This window comes from Lathyrus oleraceus, chromosome 6 (genome assembly GCF_024323335.1).
Source record: "Lathyrus oleraceus cultivar Zhongwan6 chromosome 6, CAAS_Psat_ZW6_1.0, whole genome shotgun sequence".
Classification (NCBI taxonomy): domain Eukaryota; kingdom Viridiplantae; phylum Streptophyta; class Magnoliopsida; order Fabales; family Fabaceae; genus Lathyrus; species Lathyrus oleraceus.
The window spans coordinates 69,910,506-69,933,506 of record NC_066584.1 but is presented as its reverse complement, the minus strand read 5'-3'; the positions used below and the strand labels follow the sequence as shown (position 1 = coordinate 69,933,506).

The window sequence follows — 23,001 nt, the reverse complement described above, 5'->3', positions numbered from 1 at the left end:
ACAAAGGGGATAGCTGTCCAAAGCACCATTTGGTGATGTTTTGCCGGAAAATGACCTCTCATGCCCATGATGATAAGCTAATGATTCACTGTTTTTAGGATAGTTTGATTGGGGCATCATTGAGTTGGTACATGAAGTTAGAAAGGAGTCGTATTCAATTATGGTTGGACCTAGCTAACACCTTCTTGAAGCAATACAAATATAATTTGGACATAGCTCCCAATCGCATGCAGCTGAGGGCCTTATCTTAAGAAAACAACGAATCCTTCAGAGGGTATGCCTAAAGATGGAGAGAGTTAGCGGCTTGCGTTGAACCACCGCTCTTAGACAAAGAATTGATGGAGTTATTCAGGGATGCCTTACAAAGCCCTTACTTCGAAAGGATGATTAACAGTGAAATATCAAACTTCTCTCATTTGGTGACAATTGGAGAACGCATCGAGCATGGCCTTAAAAGTGGAAGAATCCAATGCGCCTTAAATAGCCAGAGCATTGAGAGTGAATCTGTTGCCAGTTCCCAAAAGGAAGAAGAGGCTGAAGTTAATGCAGTTTGGGAAATCCCACAAGCTCCATATCAGAGCCCATCTTCTCCTTATGATCAGTATCCTACAAATCAAAGATCTCCCCAGTATCAACAACGAATTCCACCTCAGCAACCATACAAACGGCAGGATGTTCCATATCGACAACATCAACATACTCAACAAAGGCCAAGAAAGCTAGAGAGACACATCGATCCGCTTCCAATGCCATACAACCAAGTACTTCTGTATTTGATTGAGAGAGGACTGATAGTGCCAAAGGAGCTAAAACCAGTAAGTCCTCCATATCCACCAGGTTTTGATGCCAACGCCAGATGTGACTTCCATGCCGGGGCACATGGGCATTCAACTGAAGACTGTAAGGTGCTCAAGAGCAAGGTACAGACTCTGTTTGATTCCAAAATGTTCTCATTTGCGCCTCGAGGCCTTCACATCAACAATATTTCTTCACCTAGCTATGCGGGTCCATCAGCCCAAACGGTGGAATAGATTTCTGAGAATAGATCTGAAGATGATTATCATGCTAGTCTCGATCAGCAGAGCTACCACTACTCAGAAGGAGGCTAACCCAGCAGTGAACCAGACACGAGAGAGCTTCCTCTGCACTGGCAATCATTTGGCTACTTCTAGCATTTCATTTGTATTTTTCTTTGCATCTTAAGTACTTATCTTCTTTCAAGTATTGTTGGTTTCCTTTAATGGTAATATTAATGAAACGATTATGCATGTTTTGAACGAATCCTTTCGTATTCACTCATATTTTCCATTGATATAAAAAATATTACTCCCATTCACTTATCAAATTGTTTTTAGCAAAGATTGAAGGGAGGATGACGAAAACAAAATACCCATAATGGATGACTGTATGCTTTCGAATAAAATCCTGCTGATGATGTACAACCATTATTTCAAATCCCCAAACACTGGAGAGATAAGGAGTTAATCCCTAGTCAACCACTTTGAGCCTAGAAGTAGGAGTTCTTTCGGATTTACAAATCCTTATGTTTAACCCGGGGTAGGGTAGTGTTCAGTTAATCTAGCTACACATTCGGATTACAAGATGAAATATCCCGTCTGTGGATCAACTACATGTCATTCTTCGCACACTTCCTGAAGTGTCAAAGGAACCTTGAAAAATCCCAAGATTGATGTCGTTTGTTCTTCAATGACAAATGACTTGGCTGCCTCAATTTTCCAAAAAAAAATCAAAGAAAGAGCCCGCTACGTCGAACACTCAAAGAGGCGACTTAGGCAAAAATTTGGGTAATCCCGATGGACCAAAGCTTCAAGAAGCGGTTCAGGCAAAAGTTAGGGATCACAACAAAAATCAAAAGCGTCACGAAAACCTTATACGAAACAAAACAAGATTCAGTGACCACCATATCAAGAATCAAAGGGGCACAGATATTCGTGAAGAGCAAAATAAGGTGACTGCCATTTCAAGCAAATCTTGGATCTTCATCTTTACACCATTGAACTCTGTTAAAAGTTGAATGTATGTGTTGAGTTAACTGGACATGGGATTAGAGATCATCATGAAGAAGGGGTGGGTTAAAACAAAATTTGAGCCTTATATCCTTTTGTTCAAAAAATCGTGAACCATGCCACATTACAACCCTCAAAAGACCTAATTGAAGTAGGGTTTATTATGAAAGCATACTACAACAAGGTTGCGTAAACTGACTCCTAAATATTTTCTAATCACCTGTATTGGCATCATATTCTCACTGTATCTTTCACACACTAGCTAAATCAGCAATGCGTTTGAACTAATGGTTCATTCGTCACACACTATCACACCACTTCAATAAATGATTTTTCAAACCTGCATGAACGTTGCATTAAAATTACCATTGATTAAATAAACAATTTTAAACTATAAGTAAGTACTTGACATCAAAGAAATTCCAACAATAAGGAACGATCATAAGAACTTGATCATTCGTCGATGCTGACCCAAATCAAGACTACTTCCTAACCCTATGGATTAAGAGTATGGTATCCAATGATTATGAATTGGTCAGTCAAAAAATCCCCAAGCATCAGTGGATCAAAGAGGCAAATAATTTCAAAATATTCAGTCCGTTTGGGGCAAGCCTTTCAAAATCCCAATAAGGGGAAAACTACAAAAAGATTCATACACTGGGGAAAATTAGGTTTAAGCCATGGTATAAATGTTCCCAGGGTTTCCTTTCAAAAGGGAAAAATTCCTTCAAGTACCCTACATGCTGGGGCAGACAAGTTGCAAAGAGCCTTGGGGCAGAGCAAGAGCACAATCACCATGCATTGATTATGTCGCTACGCTCATTAAATCATTTGCAGTCCATTAAGGCACATCAGGCAAAGAAGTTGAGGTTCTCTCAAGAACAAACACAACGTCTATCAACAAATGATCAAACTTGGGGCACCAAGAGCATCCATGTCTATCACCCAATCATCACATTATCAAATATAGAGTGTCGGGAAGTCAAAACCTCTCTCCAACCAAAGTCTAATCCCTATTGGCATCTCCAAAACCAAAGTCCAATCTCTATTGGCATCTCCAACCAAAAGTCCAATCCATATTGGCAACTACCAAAAATAAAAGCCCACTTTGCTGGCATCTTCATAAACTTAAAATCCAATCAACATTGGTAACTAGAAAGTCTCACCTTTAAAAAAGGAAATCAATCCAAAAACAACCAATATTCATCTTGCATTACCACGTGCACTGCATACAATAAAAGCGCATAACTTTCCTGCCAAATCAGGAAGTCGCATAGCAAAAGGCTCTCTCACAGAAACGAGAAATTTCCACTGACATGCATCATATGCATACATAACATAGTAAGTCCTTTCCATCAACCCTTTGATGAGGACATAACCTGACTTTTTCTTTCCGTCAACCCTTTGACGATGACAATATTTTCCATCAGCCCTCTGATGACGATATTTTACAAAATTCCTTTTCCACCAACCCTTTGGTGATGCCACTCCATAGTGAGGTCTCTTTTCCATCGACCCTCTGATGATGGTCGTCCTTTTCCATTAACCCTTTGATGATGCCACTCCTTAGTGAAGTTTCTTTCTGTCAACCCTTTGACGATGACAAACTCTTTTCCATCAGCCCTCTGATGATGACAGTTTCTTTCCGTTAACCCTTTGACGATGATATTACATGCATAATTCCTTTTCCACCAACCCTTTGGTGATGTCTTTCTTTACCTTTTCCATCAACCCTATGATGATGACAATTCTCTTCCGTCAACCCTTTGACGATGACCCTACATATTCAATTATATTATGTCAATCCTTTGACGATGACAATTACCTTTCCGTCAACCCTTTGACGATGATAGTCACCTTTCCATCAGCCCTCTGATGATTGACAGTCTTTTCCACCAACCCTTTGGTGACGCCACTCCATAGTGAAGTTTCTTTCCGTCAACCCTTTGACGATGACAATTTCTTTTCCATCAGCCCTCTGATGATGGCAATCTTTCCCGTCAACCCTTTGATGATGACATTTACCTTCCCATTAACCCTTTGATGATGACATTCACTATCTTCCATCAACCCTTTGATTATGATATTATCCAACAATCTCTTTAGATACCAGATAAAGCCTACAAAAAAATTCAATTACCCAGTTACATTCCCACATGCATCGCCTGCATCATTTCATTCATAATATTCCCGCCAAATAAGAATTTCATCAAACACAATCATACTAATCATCAACATACTCATCCATAACACTCCCACAAAATGGGAATTTCAACAAAATAAAAATCATTCGCATTCCTACATGCACAACCAAATACCCTTAGCAATTGCATACTTGCATACGTCTCATGCATCATCCCATGCATGGTATTCCCACCTAAAATGGAACATCATACAAAAATCAAATATAAAATATCAGAATCCAAGGTCGTTCATGAATATCTTAAATATTCCTCATTTCCAAATAAAGTTGTTACCCTGCATGTGCTCGTGGAATCATTCTCCAGTAAGCCATTCTCTTCAACTATATGATTAATAATGATATTCCCAACATTTTCTTTGCTATCATTGCTCCCCAAGCAGAGGTTACCCTAAAAAGTCTCTTATGAGTTTTTCCCCCGCAAAGCATTTCTAGTATATCTCCCTCCAAAAGAAGTCTTTTCTAAAATATTCCCCCAACAGACGAACAATTGAGATACTGCTTCATTTATCTGAAGAATATCATTTATCTGTTTGAGATACTACTTCATTTATCTGAAGAATCTCATTTATCTGTTTGAGATACTGCTTCATTTATATGAAGAATCTCATTTATCTGTTTGAGATACTGCTTCATTTATCTGAAGAATCTCATTTATCTGTTTGAGATACTGCTTCATTTATCTGAAGAATCTTATTTATCTGTTTGAGATACTGCTTCATTTATCCGAAGAATCTCATTTGTCTGTTTGAGATACTGCTTCATTCATTTGAAGAATCTCATTTGTTTTTAGAGATACTGCTCTAGTATCCTTGAAGAGTCTTAGATTCAATTAAGGTATCATTCCCTTGTTCGAAATATCTTAATTCTATCATATAAGATGTTGCTTCGATTTGATACAGAGAATCTCATTTTGCTGTTCGAGACTATTTTGAGGAAACGCTGTATTTTTTCAATAAGTATATTTTGTGGTGATCATTTTAGTGTGCCCGATTTAATTTTTCGAGCAAATTTATATCCGGTCCCTATTTATAATCGGTCACTATTTTTTGGTTTAGTTATTTAATTAAAGTAATTAGAATTTTTTTAAATCAAATATTGATTAGAAATTTTATGAGTATATTTCCTTAAATAAATAATAATTGTTTGCAAAAAATAAATAAATGAGATCAACATTGGATTCCATTTTTTGACAGCTGGTGCACCTCCAACTGTACTGAAAATCCAACTTGCATATCTCTCCCTCCACACGTTTCCCTCTCACCTATTGCTACTACCTACCACTACCAGTCATGTCTCTCTCCCAACGGTCACTATAAAGTTTTTTTTGATTTTTTAAACGAAAAAGAGAAAACAAAGGAGATGGCTCTCTTTCTCTGCTTTAACTGTTCTCTCTATAGCTCACAAAATATACTCATGTCTCTCTCTTGGCGAAAAGAAAAGAAAATACATTAAATCTCTCTCTCTCACTGTTTATCTCCATCAAAATCGACCATCCGCCACAAACAAAATAAATCTTCGCCGAACATAAATACCTACACTCTCCTTCGCTCAGCTTCACACGCATTCATCTCACATCTTCTTCCTCATAGAATAACATAGACCTTTCACCCTCCTTTTCATCTTCTTCCACATCAACACCGACAACAACAAAACAACTTCCGTCGTCTTCCGCTGTTCTTCCTCCATTACCACAAACAACCTCTGGACAGAATCGAAAAAGGCAACAACCATCACGTTCTTCACGGTGTGTGGTGTTGCGATTTTATTTTAAATCCACCATATTTCCACGAAAATACCCAAACTCTCACCGGCCAGCATTTCTTTTTCACCTCCATACGACCACGTCGCCGCCGCGATTCAGACTCACAACGACCACACGACAACCGTCGTCGTCCAACGTCACTAAACCACCACCACGAAACCCTCCGTTCAACCACCCCTCTCAACAACTTCCTCCGTCTCACGAATCACACCGCTGCTCACCATCATTCCATTATTATATATCAGTACTTTTCTATTCTCCATTCATGAGTAGACTTTCATGACTTGATGATGCTTGTTTTTTCTTTCTGTTTTATTGAGATTCTGGATCTTGTTTTCAATCATGAAAGAGAAAGATAATGATTGAATTTCCGGAAACTAAAGAAAAGTTTGGTTGTTGTTTGGAGTTATGAGGATAGTGCAATATTAGAATGTTATGTGTTTTTCTTTCAAAATGAAATAAGTTTTAATTAAGCTTTTATTTTAGTTTAATTTCCATTTATTCTTCATAAAAAACAAGAGGTAAAATTAGAGATCAACTCCCCATCTCCACCGTCTTTTTCCTTTTCTCCTTTTATTTGGTTTAAAGTTACTGAATACAACACTATTATGTCTTGTTGTCTACTTAGGTAGCTAGACGGACCAAGCTTAGGTTCTAAGAATTACTGAATACAAATTTGTTTTACGTTGCACCCCACCTTACAATTTTTTCTTTTTTCTTTATCATAATTTTACCTAATTATTATCATTCTAATAATCAATTTACTACATATTTCATTTCAATTAGCGGGTTAGGTCATTTAGTTATGAACTAATTTAATGATGGGATTATTTTCTTTTATTAATTAAAAAAAATCAAATTTAAACAAACCTAGGAAATTGATTTAAATACTTTTATTGCATATCATAAACCATGCCTTCCATTATCACATATTTTCTTTTATTTAATTAAGTTAATTAATCAATTGAGATTTTGCTTAATTAATTAATTACTATTAACTAATTTTAATTAACATGAATATTTGGCTTAAATAAATAATTTTGATAATTAATTTTAATTAATTTAATTAATCAATTCAATCAAACTTTAATTAATTAATTTGGTTAATTAAATGTTGATTGATTTATTTCACTCCAATTCATCATTTATTCAAAATATCCAAACCAATTTAAAAAAAAACAAAAGTCAAACAATTCTCGATTCAACATCGAGTCCATTTTCCATACCTTTGTAAGTCGATCGCTTTTTGCATCGCCATCAACCTCACATAGCTTACTCTTGAACTTTCTTAGAATGAGACATATTCGATTATTAGTTAATCGATACACTAAAATAATACAATTTATCCACAAATACAAATTTAAAACCTCGATTCAACATCGAGTATTTTTATTCAAAATAATTTAAAAATACCTAACTCCAATTAAACACCTTTTTATTTAGAAATGAAAAGGGGGATGGTTTTGAGTTTTCAACTCCTCTCCCCGATTGTTTGAATACGAGTTTTCTTACTCGGTCAGTTAGACAATCGTCATTTCTTTACAAACTTCTAAACCCCAATTAGATCAAATTATTTTCACAATAAGAAATGAAAAGGGAGATGACTTTGAGTTTTCAATTTTTCTCCTCAATTGATTGAATACGAGTTCTCTTACTCGGTTAGTCAAACAATTGTCATTCTTCCGTAAATTAATAAATTAATCAAATCATTTTTCACAATAAACTATACGAAAAGGGAGATGGTCTTGAGTCTTCAATTCCTTTTCTCAAATGTTTGGATATGAGTTGTCTTGCTCAGCCATTCGAGCACTTGTCGTTTATTCTAAAATACATCAATCATACGCAAACTTATTTTCATGATCACTCAGATGAAGAAGAAAGTGGTCTAGAGTCTTCTATTCCCTTTCCCGATTATTAGGATACAAGTTGTCTTACTCAACCGTCTGAATAATTGTCATCCATTCAAAATACCTTAACTATTATCAAACTCCTTTTACAATTAAGGATGAAAAAGAAGGTGGTCTAGAGTCTTCTATTCCCTTTCCCGACTATTAGGATACGAGTTGTCTTACTCAACTATCCGAGTAGTCGTCATCCAACCAAGAACATCTCAACCAATCAAAATATCCAACATATTAATCCCACTTGTCACCCCCGTGTGACCAAAACTCTTTTCAAAAAGAACACTGTTAATCCTTTCTAATGCGCATAACAAACCAATAAGCCTCCGCTGAGAGTAGACAAGTCAACGTTTAGCCTTTAGAACGCGATCTACACAGTTGTTCATTAAAAAACACCAACCAACCGTAGTTCCCCGAACTACGAATGCTCTGATTTCCTTATTGCACCATAAAGGATACGTAGGCACGAGATTGCGAGATCTTGGAGAGCATACTAATAAAAAACCTCCCTTTCCCCCCTTCTGAGGTTTCCATCAATCTCTATTTTTAATCTTTTATTCACTCGAAAAAACAAACAACATCAGTTAACATTTATATCGCAAATTCAACTAAAAGGTTCCCGTTGAGTACAACGAACGTGAGGGGTGCTAATACCTTCCCCTTGCGTAATCAACTCCCAAACCCTAATATGGTTGCGATGACCATTATTCTATTGTTCAAAAGGTTTTATCGATATTTTCCTATCCCTTTATTGGGATAAATAAAGTTCGGTGGCGACTTTGTTCGAACATAATTTTTTCCGCGACCATCGCGAGGAATCGTATTTTTCGAGATGCGACAATATTATTTTATGTTTATTATTTCACTTTTATCTAATTTGATTTTTACATATTAAATGAGAAGTTATTGTCCAAATATGATGGGTTTTATTGTTATTTATAATGTATGAATGACTAAACACAAAGTTATGTTGTCATCTATATGTGTATGTATGACTCAATAATTTTTCTATAAAAAACAGAATCTATCGAATCAAACTAAATCACATTGTTTTGGTTTGGTTTTATTTTTAAAAGTCAATCGAACCAAACTAAACAACACATTTTTTCTCTTGCGGTTCTGATGAGTTTTAGCGTCAAAACTGCTCTACAAACACCCCTAAAATCAGCACATGTGAGATTCAAGGTACACTTTTTTTATCTCCATTTTCACTATACTCATATTGGACTATAAATTGACTTGAACGTTGTAGTGATAACCTTACAGGTCCACCCGCACTACCGTACTAAAGATCAATACCATCGATCATAGAGTCTTACATCATTAACCAATACCAATTATGGTTCCAGAACAGAACAATTGCACAATCTGTGTTAATTGACTCATACTTCCCACAAAATCCCACTGATATATCATCCTCGATCCAATGTCATGTACCTATTGTAATCACCAGAGATTGAGAGAATCACCCCTACCTTCAGCTGACTAGGTCTATTCAATCTTTTGATCTCGTTCCTCACCAATTATCGGTCATCGATGAGATTCGTACCATGGCAACATCCAGCACAGATCTGTCACCAGTGCACCTTCTCCATACGACGAATGGTACTATACCGTAAAATAAAGATCGAATAGAGATAGAATTCCTATATAGCAAGAAGAAAAATGGAGCCCTGAACATGAAGTTTCCATTATATATAGTTGGTATTATCATTGATTGAACACTCGCAAGATTCCTTGTAGACGTCGGAGTTCACGTAATGTATAATGCATTGATATGCTCGAGCAATTAAATCCTCTTTAATTAAACTTGAGTACATATGATGGCGAAGATCCATTGCCCTTCAATGATTTGTTAATTCGCCCATTGCGGATTAACATATCTGACATTATCGGTAAGAAAGGGACATATGAGAGAGAGAGAGAGAGAAAGAGAGAGAGAGAGAGAGAGAGAGAGAGAGAGAACCATTAGCTTGTTGATAATTTTGTATAGAAACACCTTTAGTGATATCCTTAGTAGAGGCTTCTTTACTGTTACGCTTGAAAATAGATTATCATAGCGGGAAAGAGAAACTAGTTGTGACAAAAGCCGATCGAAAAGAGACAAGGCGTATCAGAGAAACCATATCCAAATTTTTGTCACTTATTTGGTGGAAATTTTCAACTAATCCAGTTTGAGGCTAGTCAAGCTAGATTTGTGGAGGTAGATTTCGACCTTCCTTTTGAACACACAATAGGCCAAACTTCGGAGGATTGGTAAAGACCAACCTCAGTTCCAAACCAGACACGTGTATATGGATAAAACTCTCAGTCGATTGCATGTAAGCGCTAATCAAGAGAACTCACCCATATGCGACCTAACTTATATATTAATGATTAAGTAAGCCATACAAAAAGTCATTGGCCACTCAATAACACCCCTCAAACAAGGGTACATGAAAGGACACCCTAAAGACAAGTGTATGTGTCGGTAATCCAGAGAGGAGGATCATATCTGACGCCTACCAAGACGTATATACTTACAAAGGGAAACCAAACCAGTAGAAGTTTCCATATCAATAATCCTTAATTATGCAGTCAATAAAGGAAATGGTCGAAAAGGAGCGACATTTACTTCCTCTGCGGTTCCTTGCACAAGATAACTATTCTGCAAGTTTCCATGAACTTTTAATAAGTAATTTTCTAATAATGAGAAATATTGCAAATGAAAAGGTTATTGTAACCCTCCGCATGACGGCTTAAACCATGCTTTTGATGCAGATTCATCACTTAGAGAACACACTCAAAATGTAGTTGGTGCATGTCTCTCTTAAGAACTAGACACTCAAAGAGTGTAGGCAGTGGAGCCATATAAACATTCTCCCCGAACCAGGAAAAACCTGGGGGCAGACATAGGAACCCTACCCTAGTGACGTTGAAGAATGACACTAACTCTTCTCGATTAGAGATGGTAAAGGCAAAACTCAGTTGTTGTTTTATGCTGCCCAGTCGGGACTAGAGAGTTGGTGAGCACCTCATACATAGTCGTGTCGTCAGCAAGCAGACGATGAGCAAACTCAAAGTTCAAAGATAATAATCGAGCTCAAGTATAACAAAGAAAGAAGTTATCAATTAGTTGTGAGGAAACATATTACCATATAGAAATTAAGTAAAACACATCAGACACAAATAAAAACAAAGACACCAATTCAGAAAGGTAAATATATAAATATTATTATTTTTGCAAAGGCACAATGCCCTGCTAACATTACATATAAGAAGAGAAAATAGGAAGAAAATCAAGCTTATTCATTTGGAGAAGCTGCATCGCGGTTATCCACTAAAGCCTCGTCCCGAACAATTTTGAACTGGTTTAACTTCGAGTGGGAAAGAGAAGTGCCCAAGCGAAGTTTCTCCACCCGGTTGACAAACTGATTGAAAGCCACTTACACTTTTATTAGAGTCTGCTGGATAGACTAGTCAACCTTCTTCCTCAACTCAGCCACCTGGTTGGCGTAAGCCTTCTAATCTCTAGCCTGAGATTCCTTCTCCTCCCGAAAATATTTGGAAGCCTCATCAGCACGGGTGTCGCACCGCGAAAAATTCCTGAACGTATCACGCGCTCGAATATACAACAGAGTCACCACCGAACTTTATTTATTCTCGAAGGAAAGAGAAAATATTGATAAAATCCAAAGGGAAGAGAAAAAGGGTAAGGAAGTCGGTTATGTAATGGGAAGGTATTAGTACCCCTCACATCCGTTATACTTAATGGGAACGATTTTCATTATTCTTTGCATGAATAAGTGTTATTATCTAAAAGTTAATTGCAAATGATAAAGGAAAAAAATAATTCGTTGTACCCCTCATATCACCTACATCTTTGGGGCTTCCAGCCCAAGAGAGAAAATCCACTTTCAATAGTATTAGTATAATTAGTCTTAGATTAACAAACCTTCTTCAGTGCCTATTTTCTAATACTACCAATGTCTTTATATTTAGGACTCCCCATAAATATGACTACCCCTTCCACTTTCTTTCAATCAATGTCCTAGTGATCAATGCTTTCAAATGATTATAGTTTAAAGACGTTGAATTACATCCCAACTAACAATCCACCTTTATGCCTTGAATATTCAGTTTAGGCTTCTTTAGAGGTTTACAAACAACAAGAATATAAAGACTCATAGAACAAAACCCCAGTACACGATATCTTTAATACTTGTGTGTCTTAAAATGTTGGAATGAGTCTTCTTAAATAGAAAACCATATGCTGGGATTTTCTCCAATGGGCATTATATTTGATACAAAATTAGTTCTAATGCATATTTGTTTTGCTTTAAAAACACCCACTAAAATATCTGATTTGATTTGATATTCATTCAATTTAAATCTCCATTGAATTGGATTTGATCTTACTAAATCTTTTTAGCAAATCTTATTAAATAACATATTTCTAAAATATACAACATCAAATCTTAGTTGATTCAAACTGAATTTCGCTCAGATTGACTCACTTATTATGTCTTCTAGTCCGAGGACAGATGTTGCACACATGCTGAAACATATTATCCCATGTATTGCATCTTCACCAAAAATACATTTTGTACTACCCATGTTGTTTTACCAAATGCAATCAACCAAAGGAACAACAACTCCCCCTTTGGCAGGCTAAAACAACTTAGAATTTTTCAAGAAGATGTGCAGGAGAGAAATAAAAAAAATCATTCAGGAGAATACACACATACACATATCAGAGAAATAACAACATACACCATCAATGAGACTTACACACTTGCTCACACACAAACATTCTCACCTAGTTGTGAAGGTGAGAAAAACACAAGAAATGAGGTTGAAGTGTGTTGAATTTTTCTTTCTTTTTAAAACTCCTAAGTCAGATTCTAAACACAAGGTTGTAGAATCTGATTTAGGCAGAGGTAGGAAACATATATAATAAGCAAGAAAGAAGAATAACACACAGAGTTATTTTGGTTCCTCTCACAACTTAAGAGTAATTCAGACCCCTTATACTTATAAGATATTTTCACTATAATCACATATGATTACAACTTGCTCAAACACACATGCAAGAGACTTTCTTTGCTCAAACGCACTAGTAAAAGACTTATTTACTCAAGCACACAAGCAAGATAATTTATTCGCTCAAGCACACAAGCAAGAGACTTCTTTTGCTCAAACACATAAGTAAAAGACTTCTTTTCTCAAGCACGTAAGTAGAAGACTTTCTTTACTCAAACACATAAGCCGAGAGTTATTTTCTCAAGCACACATGCAAAAAACTTCTAAAAATCTACCTAGCAGATAAATGATTTTTGAGTGAATACACTGGATATACAATCAGAGGTGTATAAATAATACAATACAATAAGACTCTTTATGACTTAGGAATTTCTAAGATTTACAAGGATAAGAAATCCTAAGTAAAGTTTGTGCTTTAGCTTTGATAGAGTAACTTCTCTTTGATGTCAAATAATGTTCATGAGTCTTATTTACCTTCAAGAATTTTAACTCCTTAAATAGAGAAGAAAAAAGTCATTGAAGATGCAACACAAAATAGTCCTTGAGAAGCTTAAAAAGAGATGTTGGGATGTTTCACCAAATTCTTAGGATAAGTGAAGTCTAGTTTGAAAACCCTTTTCTACAAAAGGAATTAACAATTATATCCCAACAGACTCTATGAAAAAATAGAGCTTAGGTCTTCATATGATGAAGTATGCTCAGAGATGAACACTGACCTATCACTGATCATCAGAAGCAGGCTTCTCCCAAGTTTGGTCTTCAGGGGCTGACCCCTTCAAATTCTGAGTTGACCTCTTCAGAAGTTGACTTCTTCATAGTCTGGTATTCAACTTTTGATCCATCAAATTTTGATCTTAAGCTTTTCTTTGAATGTTCATAGTCAGAACCAATACTTGGATTCTAAATGAAATTTTAGTATACGATCTGGTATACTTGAACAAACATTAGTATACCCAATTGTTCTTTAAATACTTTGTTATTATCAAAACTCAAGGGATATGTGACAAACCAATTTTGTTCCAACAAGTTGAAGGCCAAATGTAGCAACATGTCGGGCCAAATGCTCTAACATGTAAACACACAACTAAACAATATAAGCACAAAGTAGCACTCCACAAACACATTAGAACATCCGTTGCAGTATAAGTAACATACTTAACATGCAAGGAGGTTGCTATACCTCAAGAGGAAAACTAACCAAACATGAGTTTACATCAACATACATCATTCTACACAAGCATACATGCATGCACACAACCATTACTCTCCCCTTTTGCCACAAATTGGCAAAGGTTTAAAAAATAAAGAAACTAGAGAAAACAAACATGCCATGCTTATAACTAAGAATTATTGTCATAGTAGAACCATTGTCAAAGATAAAGAGCCATTATAAACGAGAAAACGAGAGCAAATAACATGCCCATATACAATGGCCAAAATGAAAATAATCAAATAGAGATATCTGAGAGCAAACAAGACCTCCAACTTCACTGGCCAAACCTTCCATATGATGCTAGAAAATTAACTTAGTCCTCATTAGCATCTGAGTCAGAATCAGTTGTTTGAACATGCTTCATCTTCAAGGACTTCATATTTGTCACAAACTTTTTCCAAGTCACAGATATTCTAGCAAATGGTCTAACATTTGTATCAATCTTCACTAGTCCAACATCCATTGACTCAGGAATCCTAGATTTCCATGTTGATGCCTTCTCGAATCCATTAGCATTTGCTTAAGATTCCATATCCCTAGTTTCTTCAGATTTTTTAGTCATATTTGCAAGAAATTGAATGACTTAAGAGAAAATAGAATTAGCAGACTCCAGAGAACAAGATAAAGAAAGATGAAGATTGTTCTTGCTTATAACAAATGACTAGTTAAAAGGAGAATTTGACATATGAATTATCAGTCTTGTTTCACGTGCAATAATTACCATAAGAGAGTATAAATAGCTTTTTATCCTTGCACTCTTCCCTTGCTTTGACTGCTATAAATTCTCACATATGTGAATACCAAGAGTATCCCTCAATTGTATGTACATACTTTATTAGTTTTGACATTTCTTCATGGTTGTTTCCCTCTTACACTGTTAAGTGCTATAAACTTAGAGGAAAAACTCTAATTCCAATTGAAGTAAATATAAATGTCATGAGAAAATAGGGGGGGGGGGGGGGGGAATTGTGACCCTTTTAAAATTTTAGCTTAATAAAAATACAATCTTTCAAGGAATCTATTGAGAAAAAATGTTGTGTAAATCTTAGATAATATTTAGTGTTGTGTGTGAGAATGTGATTGAAAATAAAGTAAGTTGAAAGAGTGGGGTTTAAGAGAGATCACACAAGATATTTATACTGGTTCACTAACGTGGCTACTCTAGTCCCCATAATCTATGAGATTTCTTTACTGATACTTGATAACTTTTCTTCTTGTGTGCGCATTTTCAACTATGTATTTTCTTAGCATCACCAAGTTTACAATACTGATTAATACAGTGTTAGCAAAGCTTACAAATTAATAAGCAAAATTTTGTATCACTTGAGGATATACAGTTTTGAGATAGTTTATTGGGATGAAAGAAAGACTAAAACTTCACCATGTGATAACGAGAGGTTAGTAGAGAGATATTTGACAAGATATGTTTGTGATGGATTTAGGAAGGAAAATAGATTTCTTTGATGCTTTGATATCTTTATTTTCTTCTTTATGTTTCTAATAAAAACCACACTCCTTAAGAACAATGAAATGTTCTATTTATAGATGAATATTACTCTCATACGAGTGTTGCAATAAGGAAAGATGACTTAAGCCATGAAATTATGCTTTAATTATAAAGAAGGTAATGACACATTATGGCTCTTCGGATCCGAGAATGAAACCCTCTTTGTCTTGAAATTTGCATATTTAAAAAGACAACTAATAATAGGGATGAACATTGGTCGGATTTAGATGAAAAACTCAATCAGAACAAACCACAGATGATAACATCTCATCCATTACTGTCCGTTTGTTGCCATCGATTTCAATTTTGGCGGTTTGGCAATTTATCCGGTGGGTCGGGTGAGTCTAATCAGTTATAAATCATTTGCAATAAATAAATAAATTCAGACCTTTTAGTTATAGCAAGAGAACAAAAGTCTCTTGACCAGTGTTATAACCTCTTGGCACGAGCTCTGGATAACCAGGGCCCCTTTCCCCTAGGAACCAGAGTGCGAAACAAAAAAAAAGAACAAAAGTCTGAAACTTTTTCGCAATTGATCCTGAAAAACAAAATTCAAAACCATTAAAGTTTTATAAATTGATGAGGAATGACAAAATAACCATGGATGAAGAAGTTTGATGAACAGATCTGAGTTGACATAAAAATAAATAAGAATATCAATAATGGTAGAGGAAGTGAAGAACAAATATGAGAATATAAGTATTGAAGCATAAAATACAAACATCATCATTTGCAAGAAGAGATGAGTAGAGAGAAATATGATAAAGTAAAGAAATTGAAAGAAATATAATGGTGAAAATTGAGAGAAGTGGTAGCAACTTATATAGTAGTGAAATAATATCGTAATCTTAATTATATTTACATAAGCGTTTGTTGTCTTTAAAACATCAAAATTGGTTTTTTCTCAACATGGACAACATGAGACTTTGAAGATTAACCTTTAAACTTAAATGTAGATGAATGTGAACACAAACAACATGAGATTCAAATTTATGGGATGAAGATGAACACAAAGTATATGAGATTCAAATTCACATGATGAAGATGAAAACGAATTGAGATTCAAATTCGAAGAAAAATGGATATCGAGATTTAGACCAATTGAGAAGAAGATGAACTCAAAGAAACTCGTGGGATGAAGATGAACATGAAGAAAACTTAAAAAAAAAGTCATCCCGTAGACTCATGATGAACCCATAAAATTATATTTTTCTAATGGATGAAAGATGAAATGTGTTCATACTTATAAAACATAGTGTTTCAAAAAAGAACTAACAAAAATAACAAACTTGACTACTTAGGATTACTCGGATGAGATGATAAAGAATATCTTTCGATTTAACCATTAATTTTAGATTCAAATCCAACCATATATATATATATATATATATATATATATATATATATATATATATATATATATATATATATATATTAGATTCTTTTAAAAAAAAAGTTTTGTCGTCCATTGTAATTTTATCTACTTGTATAAAAAAAAAAGACTGAGAAAATTGTTATTTAAATATTTAAAAAAGAAACAGAAAAAGGTTCCTTGGTGAGGTTATGGAGCCCTACATATTCTGTAATCTTAGTAATCCTGTTTTGGCAACAGACTGATAAAACAAAACCGAATAAAAATCCCATTTTTTCGTACAGTTTTGTTTCTCACTTCAATTTTCCTCTTTCTCCACGCAACAAAAAACAACAAAACCCTCTTCTGCTTCTCCTCCTCCTCCTCCTTTTCCTACTTTGTTTTCTCTCCTCTCCTCACAATCAATCACTTTCCCAACTTGCTTCCTTTTCAAATTCTTAACCTTTCACTCCCTTTTCCCCCAAATTCATTCCCCTTTCGTTAATTTCCTTTCTTCCATGTTTTCTGCTTACCCCAAGGTAACTCTTTTTGTTTTTTCATCTCTGAACCCTTAAAACTCTTGTATTTATTCTAATAACATGTTTTTGCACTTTTCGTTATGGACTTTTGTTTTTTTCAATGTGTAAACAAAAAAGCTCATTGCTTTTTCACCTCTTTCAATGGAATATTAAAAGAAAAGGGAAAATTTTCATGTGCTTACATAGTTACAGTTGTTTGTTATTATAGGTAGTTAGTCACTGGATGTGTGTGCGAGTGGATTGTGTTTGATAGATTGACCATAAAAATCACTCTTGAGCTGATCATGATATAACGGCATAGGAGTATAGGACCTTGTTGAGCTGATCATTTTTCAAATTGTTGATTTTTTAACCTTTTAATACTTTTTGGTGAATCTGTAAGTAGAAGCCACTTATGATTTCAAATTGCAGCTATGGCTGCGGTTACATTGTGAACCTTTATATATTGCGGAGAACTTCCCACAAATGCAGCCACAACAGCAGTTGCAATTTCGTTATAATCTATGTAGCACCGACACTTCGGAAAAAAGTGTGTCCATGTCAGTGTCGATGTTAGAGTGTCAGTGTCGGTGTCCAAAACTGGCACCGACACTCGTGATCACGTTTAATTTACCGTGCTTCATATGTTATAATGTGGATTGCAATTTAGACTATGCATTGGTTGAAGCATAAAGCTTTAAATTTTGTGGTGTTTGATTTCATTGTTCATTAGGGTAAAGTGTGAAATACTATCTTTTTTAGTGATGATGCCTTTTGAAGATACTAAATGTTGATTCTGTTGTGTCTGTAGAGCTTGGTCATAATTGTTTAGGTATCTGGGGCATGGACTGGCTGTTTATGCCAACTTCCAGTGTATGCGAACAATGTTTACTAGGTCAAGAGATGCTAGTGCTTTTAGTATATTCAAATGGAAGCGGCAACGTGAATCATCAGTGACGGAAGGTTTACTTCAGGATGTTACTCCGGAGATTGAGTTGTCTGATTATAGAAGGATCCCAAGTCCAGGTAGTGAGAGTCCTTCAGGGCTTCTTAACGATGAGAACCATAATGTCGAGCCAATTGCTGATTTGGATATCTTCTTTGAAAGACTTTACGGCTACTACTGTGAGAAAGGGTTATGGTGCATAATCATAAAGTGGATTGTTGAACTTCTGAGTCTTGGATTCACCATATGTTTTTCAGCTTTCTTTTTACTATATGTTGACTGGAATGGACTCCGTAATGCAAGATGTGGGATGGATGCAGTTGAATCTGGAATGAAGCCCTGCGATCTTGCTAAAGAAGCTCTTCGTCAAAACCCTTTAACACCGTTAACACTTAGCAAAGCTGTTATTATTGGATACTTATGCATATTTTCTATCTATTGGATATTTTGCTTCTTAAGATTCTTTGCTCAACTGAAGTATACTCTGGAAATCCGAGAGTTTTACTACAATAGGTAAATGTGATTGATAAATGTATAGATGGGATTGGCGAAATTACTTATGATTGAAGTGTTTGACTTAATTTACCTTGATCTGCTTGCAGTCTCCATGTTACAGATAGTGAAATTCAAACAATGCTGTGGGCTACAGTTCTTGAAAAGACTGTTCTCGTGCAAAGCACAAGAAAACTCTGCGTGGTAAAGGATCTCAATGCTCATGACATCGTGATGAGGTTAATGCGGAAGGAGAACTACTTGATCGGAATGCTCAACAAGGGTGTTCTTGCTTTTCCCATTTCTAAGTGGATTCCAGGTGCTGGGCCAACAGTGAAATCCAGTACAAATGGAACACAATATCGTCTAGTACTAACCAAGACACTTGAGTGGACTTTGAATTGGTGCATCCTGCAAAGCATGTTTGATAGGTATGTTAATTATTGTAAAAATACCAATTCTCATACAATCATTATATTCAGTAACATTAGGTCCTATAACTTGTAAAGATATGTAATGATCAAGTAGGATTATGATTCACAAATATAAAACTATATACTTTTTATGTTTGAAATTATTCAGAGATATACATTTGTTCCACATATTTTATCGTCTAAGTGTATTTGATGTGATTTTGTGTTGATTACGGCGATTTGAGTGTAGGTTTGGTTTCACTTTTGGAGGTGCTAAAATTGGTTCTAGAGGCGTAGAATTGATTTTGTGCATAAAAAAACAAACCACTTCACATTTAATGGTGGTTCACAGCGAGCCACCGTGATACCAAATATGCACAAATAAATTTTCCTAAATTTGATGTAAAAATCATTGTTGGAGTCAAGCTGCAACAATTAAACATCACATTTAATTGTTGCAGTTAGAATCAACAAATTTGATGTAAAATCATTGTTGGAGTCAAGCTGCAAAATCACTGATATTTGGAGTCAAGCTGCAAAATCAATTTTACATGGCTCACTTCACTTTAAAAAAATCAATTTTGTACATATTTTGTGGCTCACTCCAACAATGATTTTATATCAAATTTATTGTTGAACTCACTTTTACCGATATGTATAAAAAAATAAACCATTTCACATTCAACTCATTTTTAACTAAAATCAATTTTACAAATTCATTTAATTAAAAATCATTTTTTGTCAATGGTAACCGTACTACAAATTCTAATGATGGTTTTCTCATTTGAATATGCTTTCTCTGCAGTAACTTTTGTGTCAGAAGGGATTTTGTGTCAAATCCAAAGACATTAAAGAAAAGACTTATCTTAGTTGGGCTTGCAATACTTTTACTTTCTCCATTTCTTGTCATATTCATGCTGGTATATCTCTTTCTGCGGCATGCTGAACAATTTTACAATCACCCAAGTACAGCATCATCTCGAAGATGGTCAAACTTGTCAAAATGGGTCTTTAGAGGATTCAATGAGGTATATCGTTATTCCTCTCTTAGTCCATTTGTTGCCGCTCAATTACTACTTCCATAGGTTTCATGTTAGTATTTGAAATAATCATAAAGCAAGAATAACTTAAAGTTTTAAGTCATTATTGATGAGTTCTTTGCCTTTGTCATTGGCCCGGCACGTTGTCTTGGGCTTATGCAATTGTTCTTACCGAAGTACACAAACATAATGTCACTTGTATTTCTTTTGCATTTGTGCTCAAGCTTACAAATATAACTTGTTTTTATAGGTGGATCATCTCTTCCGGCATCGGATTAATAACAGCGTACTACATGCTTCTGATTATCTCAAGCAATTTCCTTCACCCATCATATCTATCATTGCAAAATTCATCTCATTTGTATCTGGTGGCTTTGCTGCAATTCTGATCATCATTGCTTTTCTAGAGGAATCTCTGCTAGAGGGTCATGTAATGATTTTACTATGCCTTCGTCAAAGAAATATTATACATACACCTCATGATAATCATTAACAAATGGTTTTCTTTTTGTTTCTTTCATTGATCATTTATTATACAAAATCAATGCAGATATTTGGTCGAAACTTGTTGTGGTATGCGGCTGTTTTTGGAACCATAACTGCTATTAGCCGGGCTGCAATTGTAAATGAACTTCTGGTCATAGATCCTGAAGGAGCAATGTCTATGGTAGTTCAGCATACACATTATATGCCGAAGAGATGGCGTGGTAAACAAAGTACTGAAACGGTCCGAACTGAGTTTGAAACCTTATTCCAGGTACCTCTCAGGTGTTGATTTAATTTTATAATAATTCTAAACTCGACCTATCGTTATTTTTCTTCGAGGTTTTCATGATAGTAAAGGCTCGAATACTGCATGTTATGCTAATCTGTTTTTGGCGGTGCAGTATACTGGGATGATGTTACTTGAGGAGATGGCCTCAATTTTCCTTACTCCATACTTACTCCTATTTGTTGTCCCAAAGGTGTGTATTGAATTTGACATTACTATATCTATACACCATAGTAGGGTATCTTTATCTGTAAGCTAATTTATTATGATTCTTTTTATTTTGCAGCGTGTTGATGATATCTTGCAGTTCATTGCAGATTTTACCGTACATGTTGAAGGTGTTGGCCATGTATGCAGGTTAGAATGAATTGTTACAAGGTTATAATATATGTATATTTTAGGCTGAATCTCTTTGTCTCTGGCAATTCTTTATGCTAACTACACTCTGTCCTACGATGCTATTGCAGTTTTAGTGTCTTTGATTTTCAAAAGCATGGAAACAGTAGTTATGGCTCCCCATCTGATTCACCTTGCGACCAAAGGAGTTCCCAGGGGAAGTTGGAGAAATCATTTTTGAGGTATGTTCATGGCAGAGCTCATTGCACTTATGAGACTAGTTGATTCAATCACTTTCCAAAAACAAAGATGGGAAGTGTTATTTTGATGATTATTTGTTTGGTTTAACATCTGTTGTCATTGCAGCTTCCAAAGCAGTTATCCTTCATGGGAACCAAATGCTGAAGGGAAGCAGTTTTTGCGAAATCTAAGAACATTCAGAAAGCAAAAGTTATCATCAGGGCATGTAAACCGACGAGGATTTTCCCCTCTCAGATTATGGAGAGGCAGGCCCAACATGAGAACCATTGGAGACAACAGAAATGGGTTTATTCCCAGAGAAATGCCAAACAGTACTTTTGTAACTGGTAATCACTTGGGTTCATTGTGGTTAATTGAAGCCAACAATCAAAACAATCACCCGTATCTTCTCGATTGGTACTATACTTCCCGACCTCATGATATGACTTCAAGAGATGTTCCAACAGATCTATTCGAAGAAACTCCACATGACTCCAGAGATTGGATGCACTATACTTCCCGACCTCATGATGCGACTACAAGAGATGTTTCAACAGATCTATTTGAAGAAACTCGACATCACTCCAGAGATTGGATGCCATCCAGCTCGACACAGAATGAACCTGAGAATGAAGAATACATGAACGAGTATCTTGATGATCGCTCCAATTCCCATCTCGGGGCTTCTGTATCTGCTCCCATCTTTAGGGAAAGCATAATTCTGAATCAAGATTCTGATGATCTACACCGCCCTATCAGGAGTCATTGGTGGGCTAGAAGTCGTCATCTTCAGCAGGATGGACATGATCAATCAAGCTTTTACGAGCCTCCAGATTTCAATCACGGAAGAGCATTCAATAATTTCGACGATAAATTATCCGAGATAGGGTCAGAGAATCAAGACCAGGAGCAACAGTTGAATTGGAGAGACTCATATTATCCCAAATCATTTCATACTGCACATAATACATATGACTTAGAATCAGGAGAGATCAGTGACATTTATAGAAGACCTCCAGAAAATTCAATTGTAAATCCTTTTGAGTGATGATTTCTTTTTCTTTTTCATTAATTGTTTAGGAGGGTAGTGAATTCAAGGATCTAGATAGCAAGAGTTTCCATGTCATGATTGTCCCTTCTATATTTTGTGGAAAGTGGAAGCTCTATTCTTTTGCTGTATATAGATTCATTGACATGTAGTTAGTTTTTTGATGATCCTGAGCATGATGTTGAGTGACTGATCTAGATTTTCTCTTTA

The 23,001-nt window shown here is 35.5% G+C and overlaps 1 protein-coding gene across 1 annotated transcript; it reads left to right on the top strand.

The window, feature by feature from the left end:
• Positions 1-17,220: 17,220 nt before the first annotated feature.
• On the top strand, positions 17,221-23,001 carry LOC127092121 (autophagy-related protein 9). The gene is made up of 10 exons (XM_051030934.1): positions 17,221-17,525; positions 18,316-18,963; positions 19,053-19,373; positions 20,161-20,383; positions 20,646-20,825; positions 20,946-21,152; positions 21,283-21,360; positions 21,454-21,524; positions 21,635-21,745; positions 21,870-23,001. The coding sequence occupies exons 2-10, from the start codon at positions 18,380-18,382 to the stop codon at positions 22,789-22,791; spliced, it is 2,697 nt and encodes an 898-aa protein (XP_050886891.1). The 5' UTR covers positions 17,221-17,525; positions 18,316-18,379; the 3' UTR covers positions 22,792-23,001.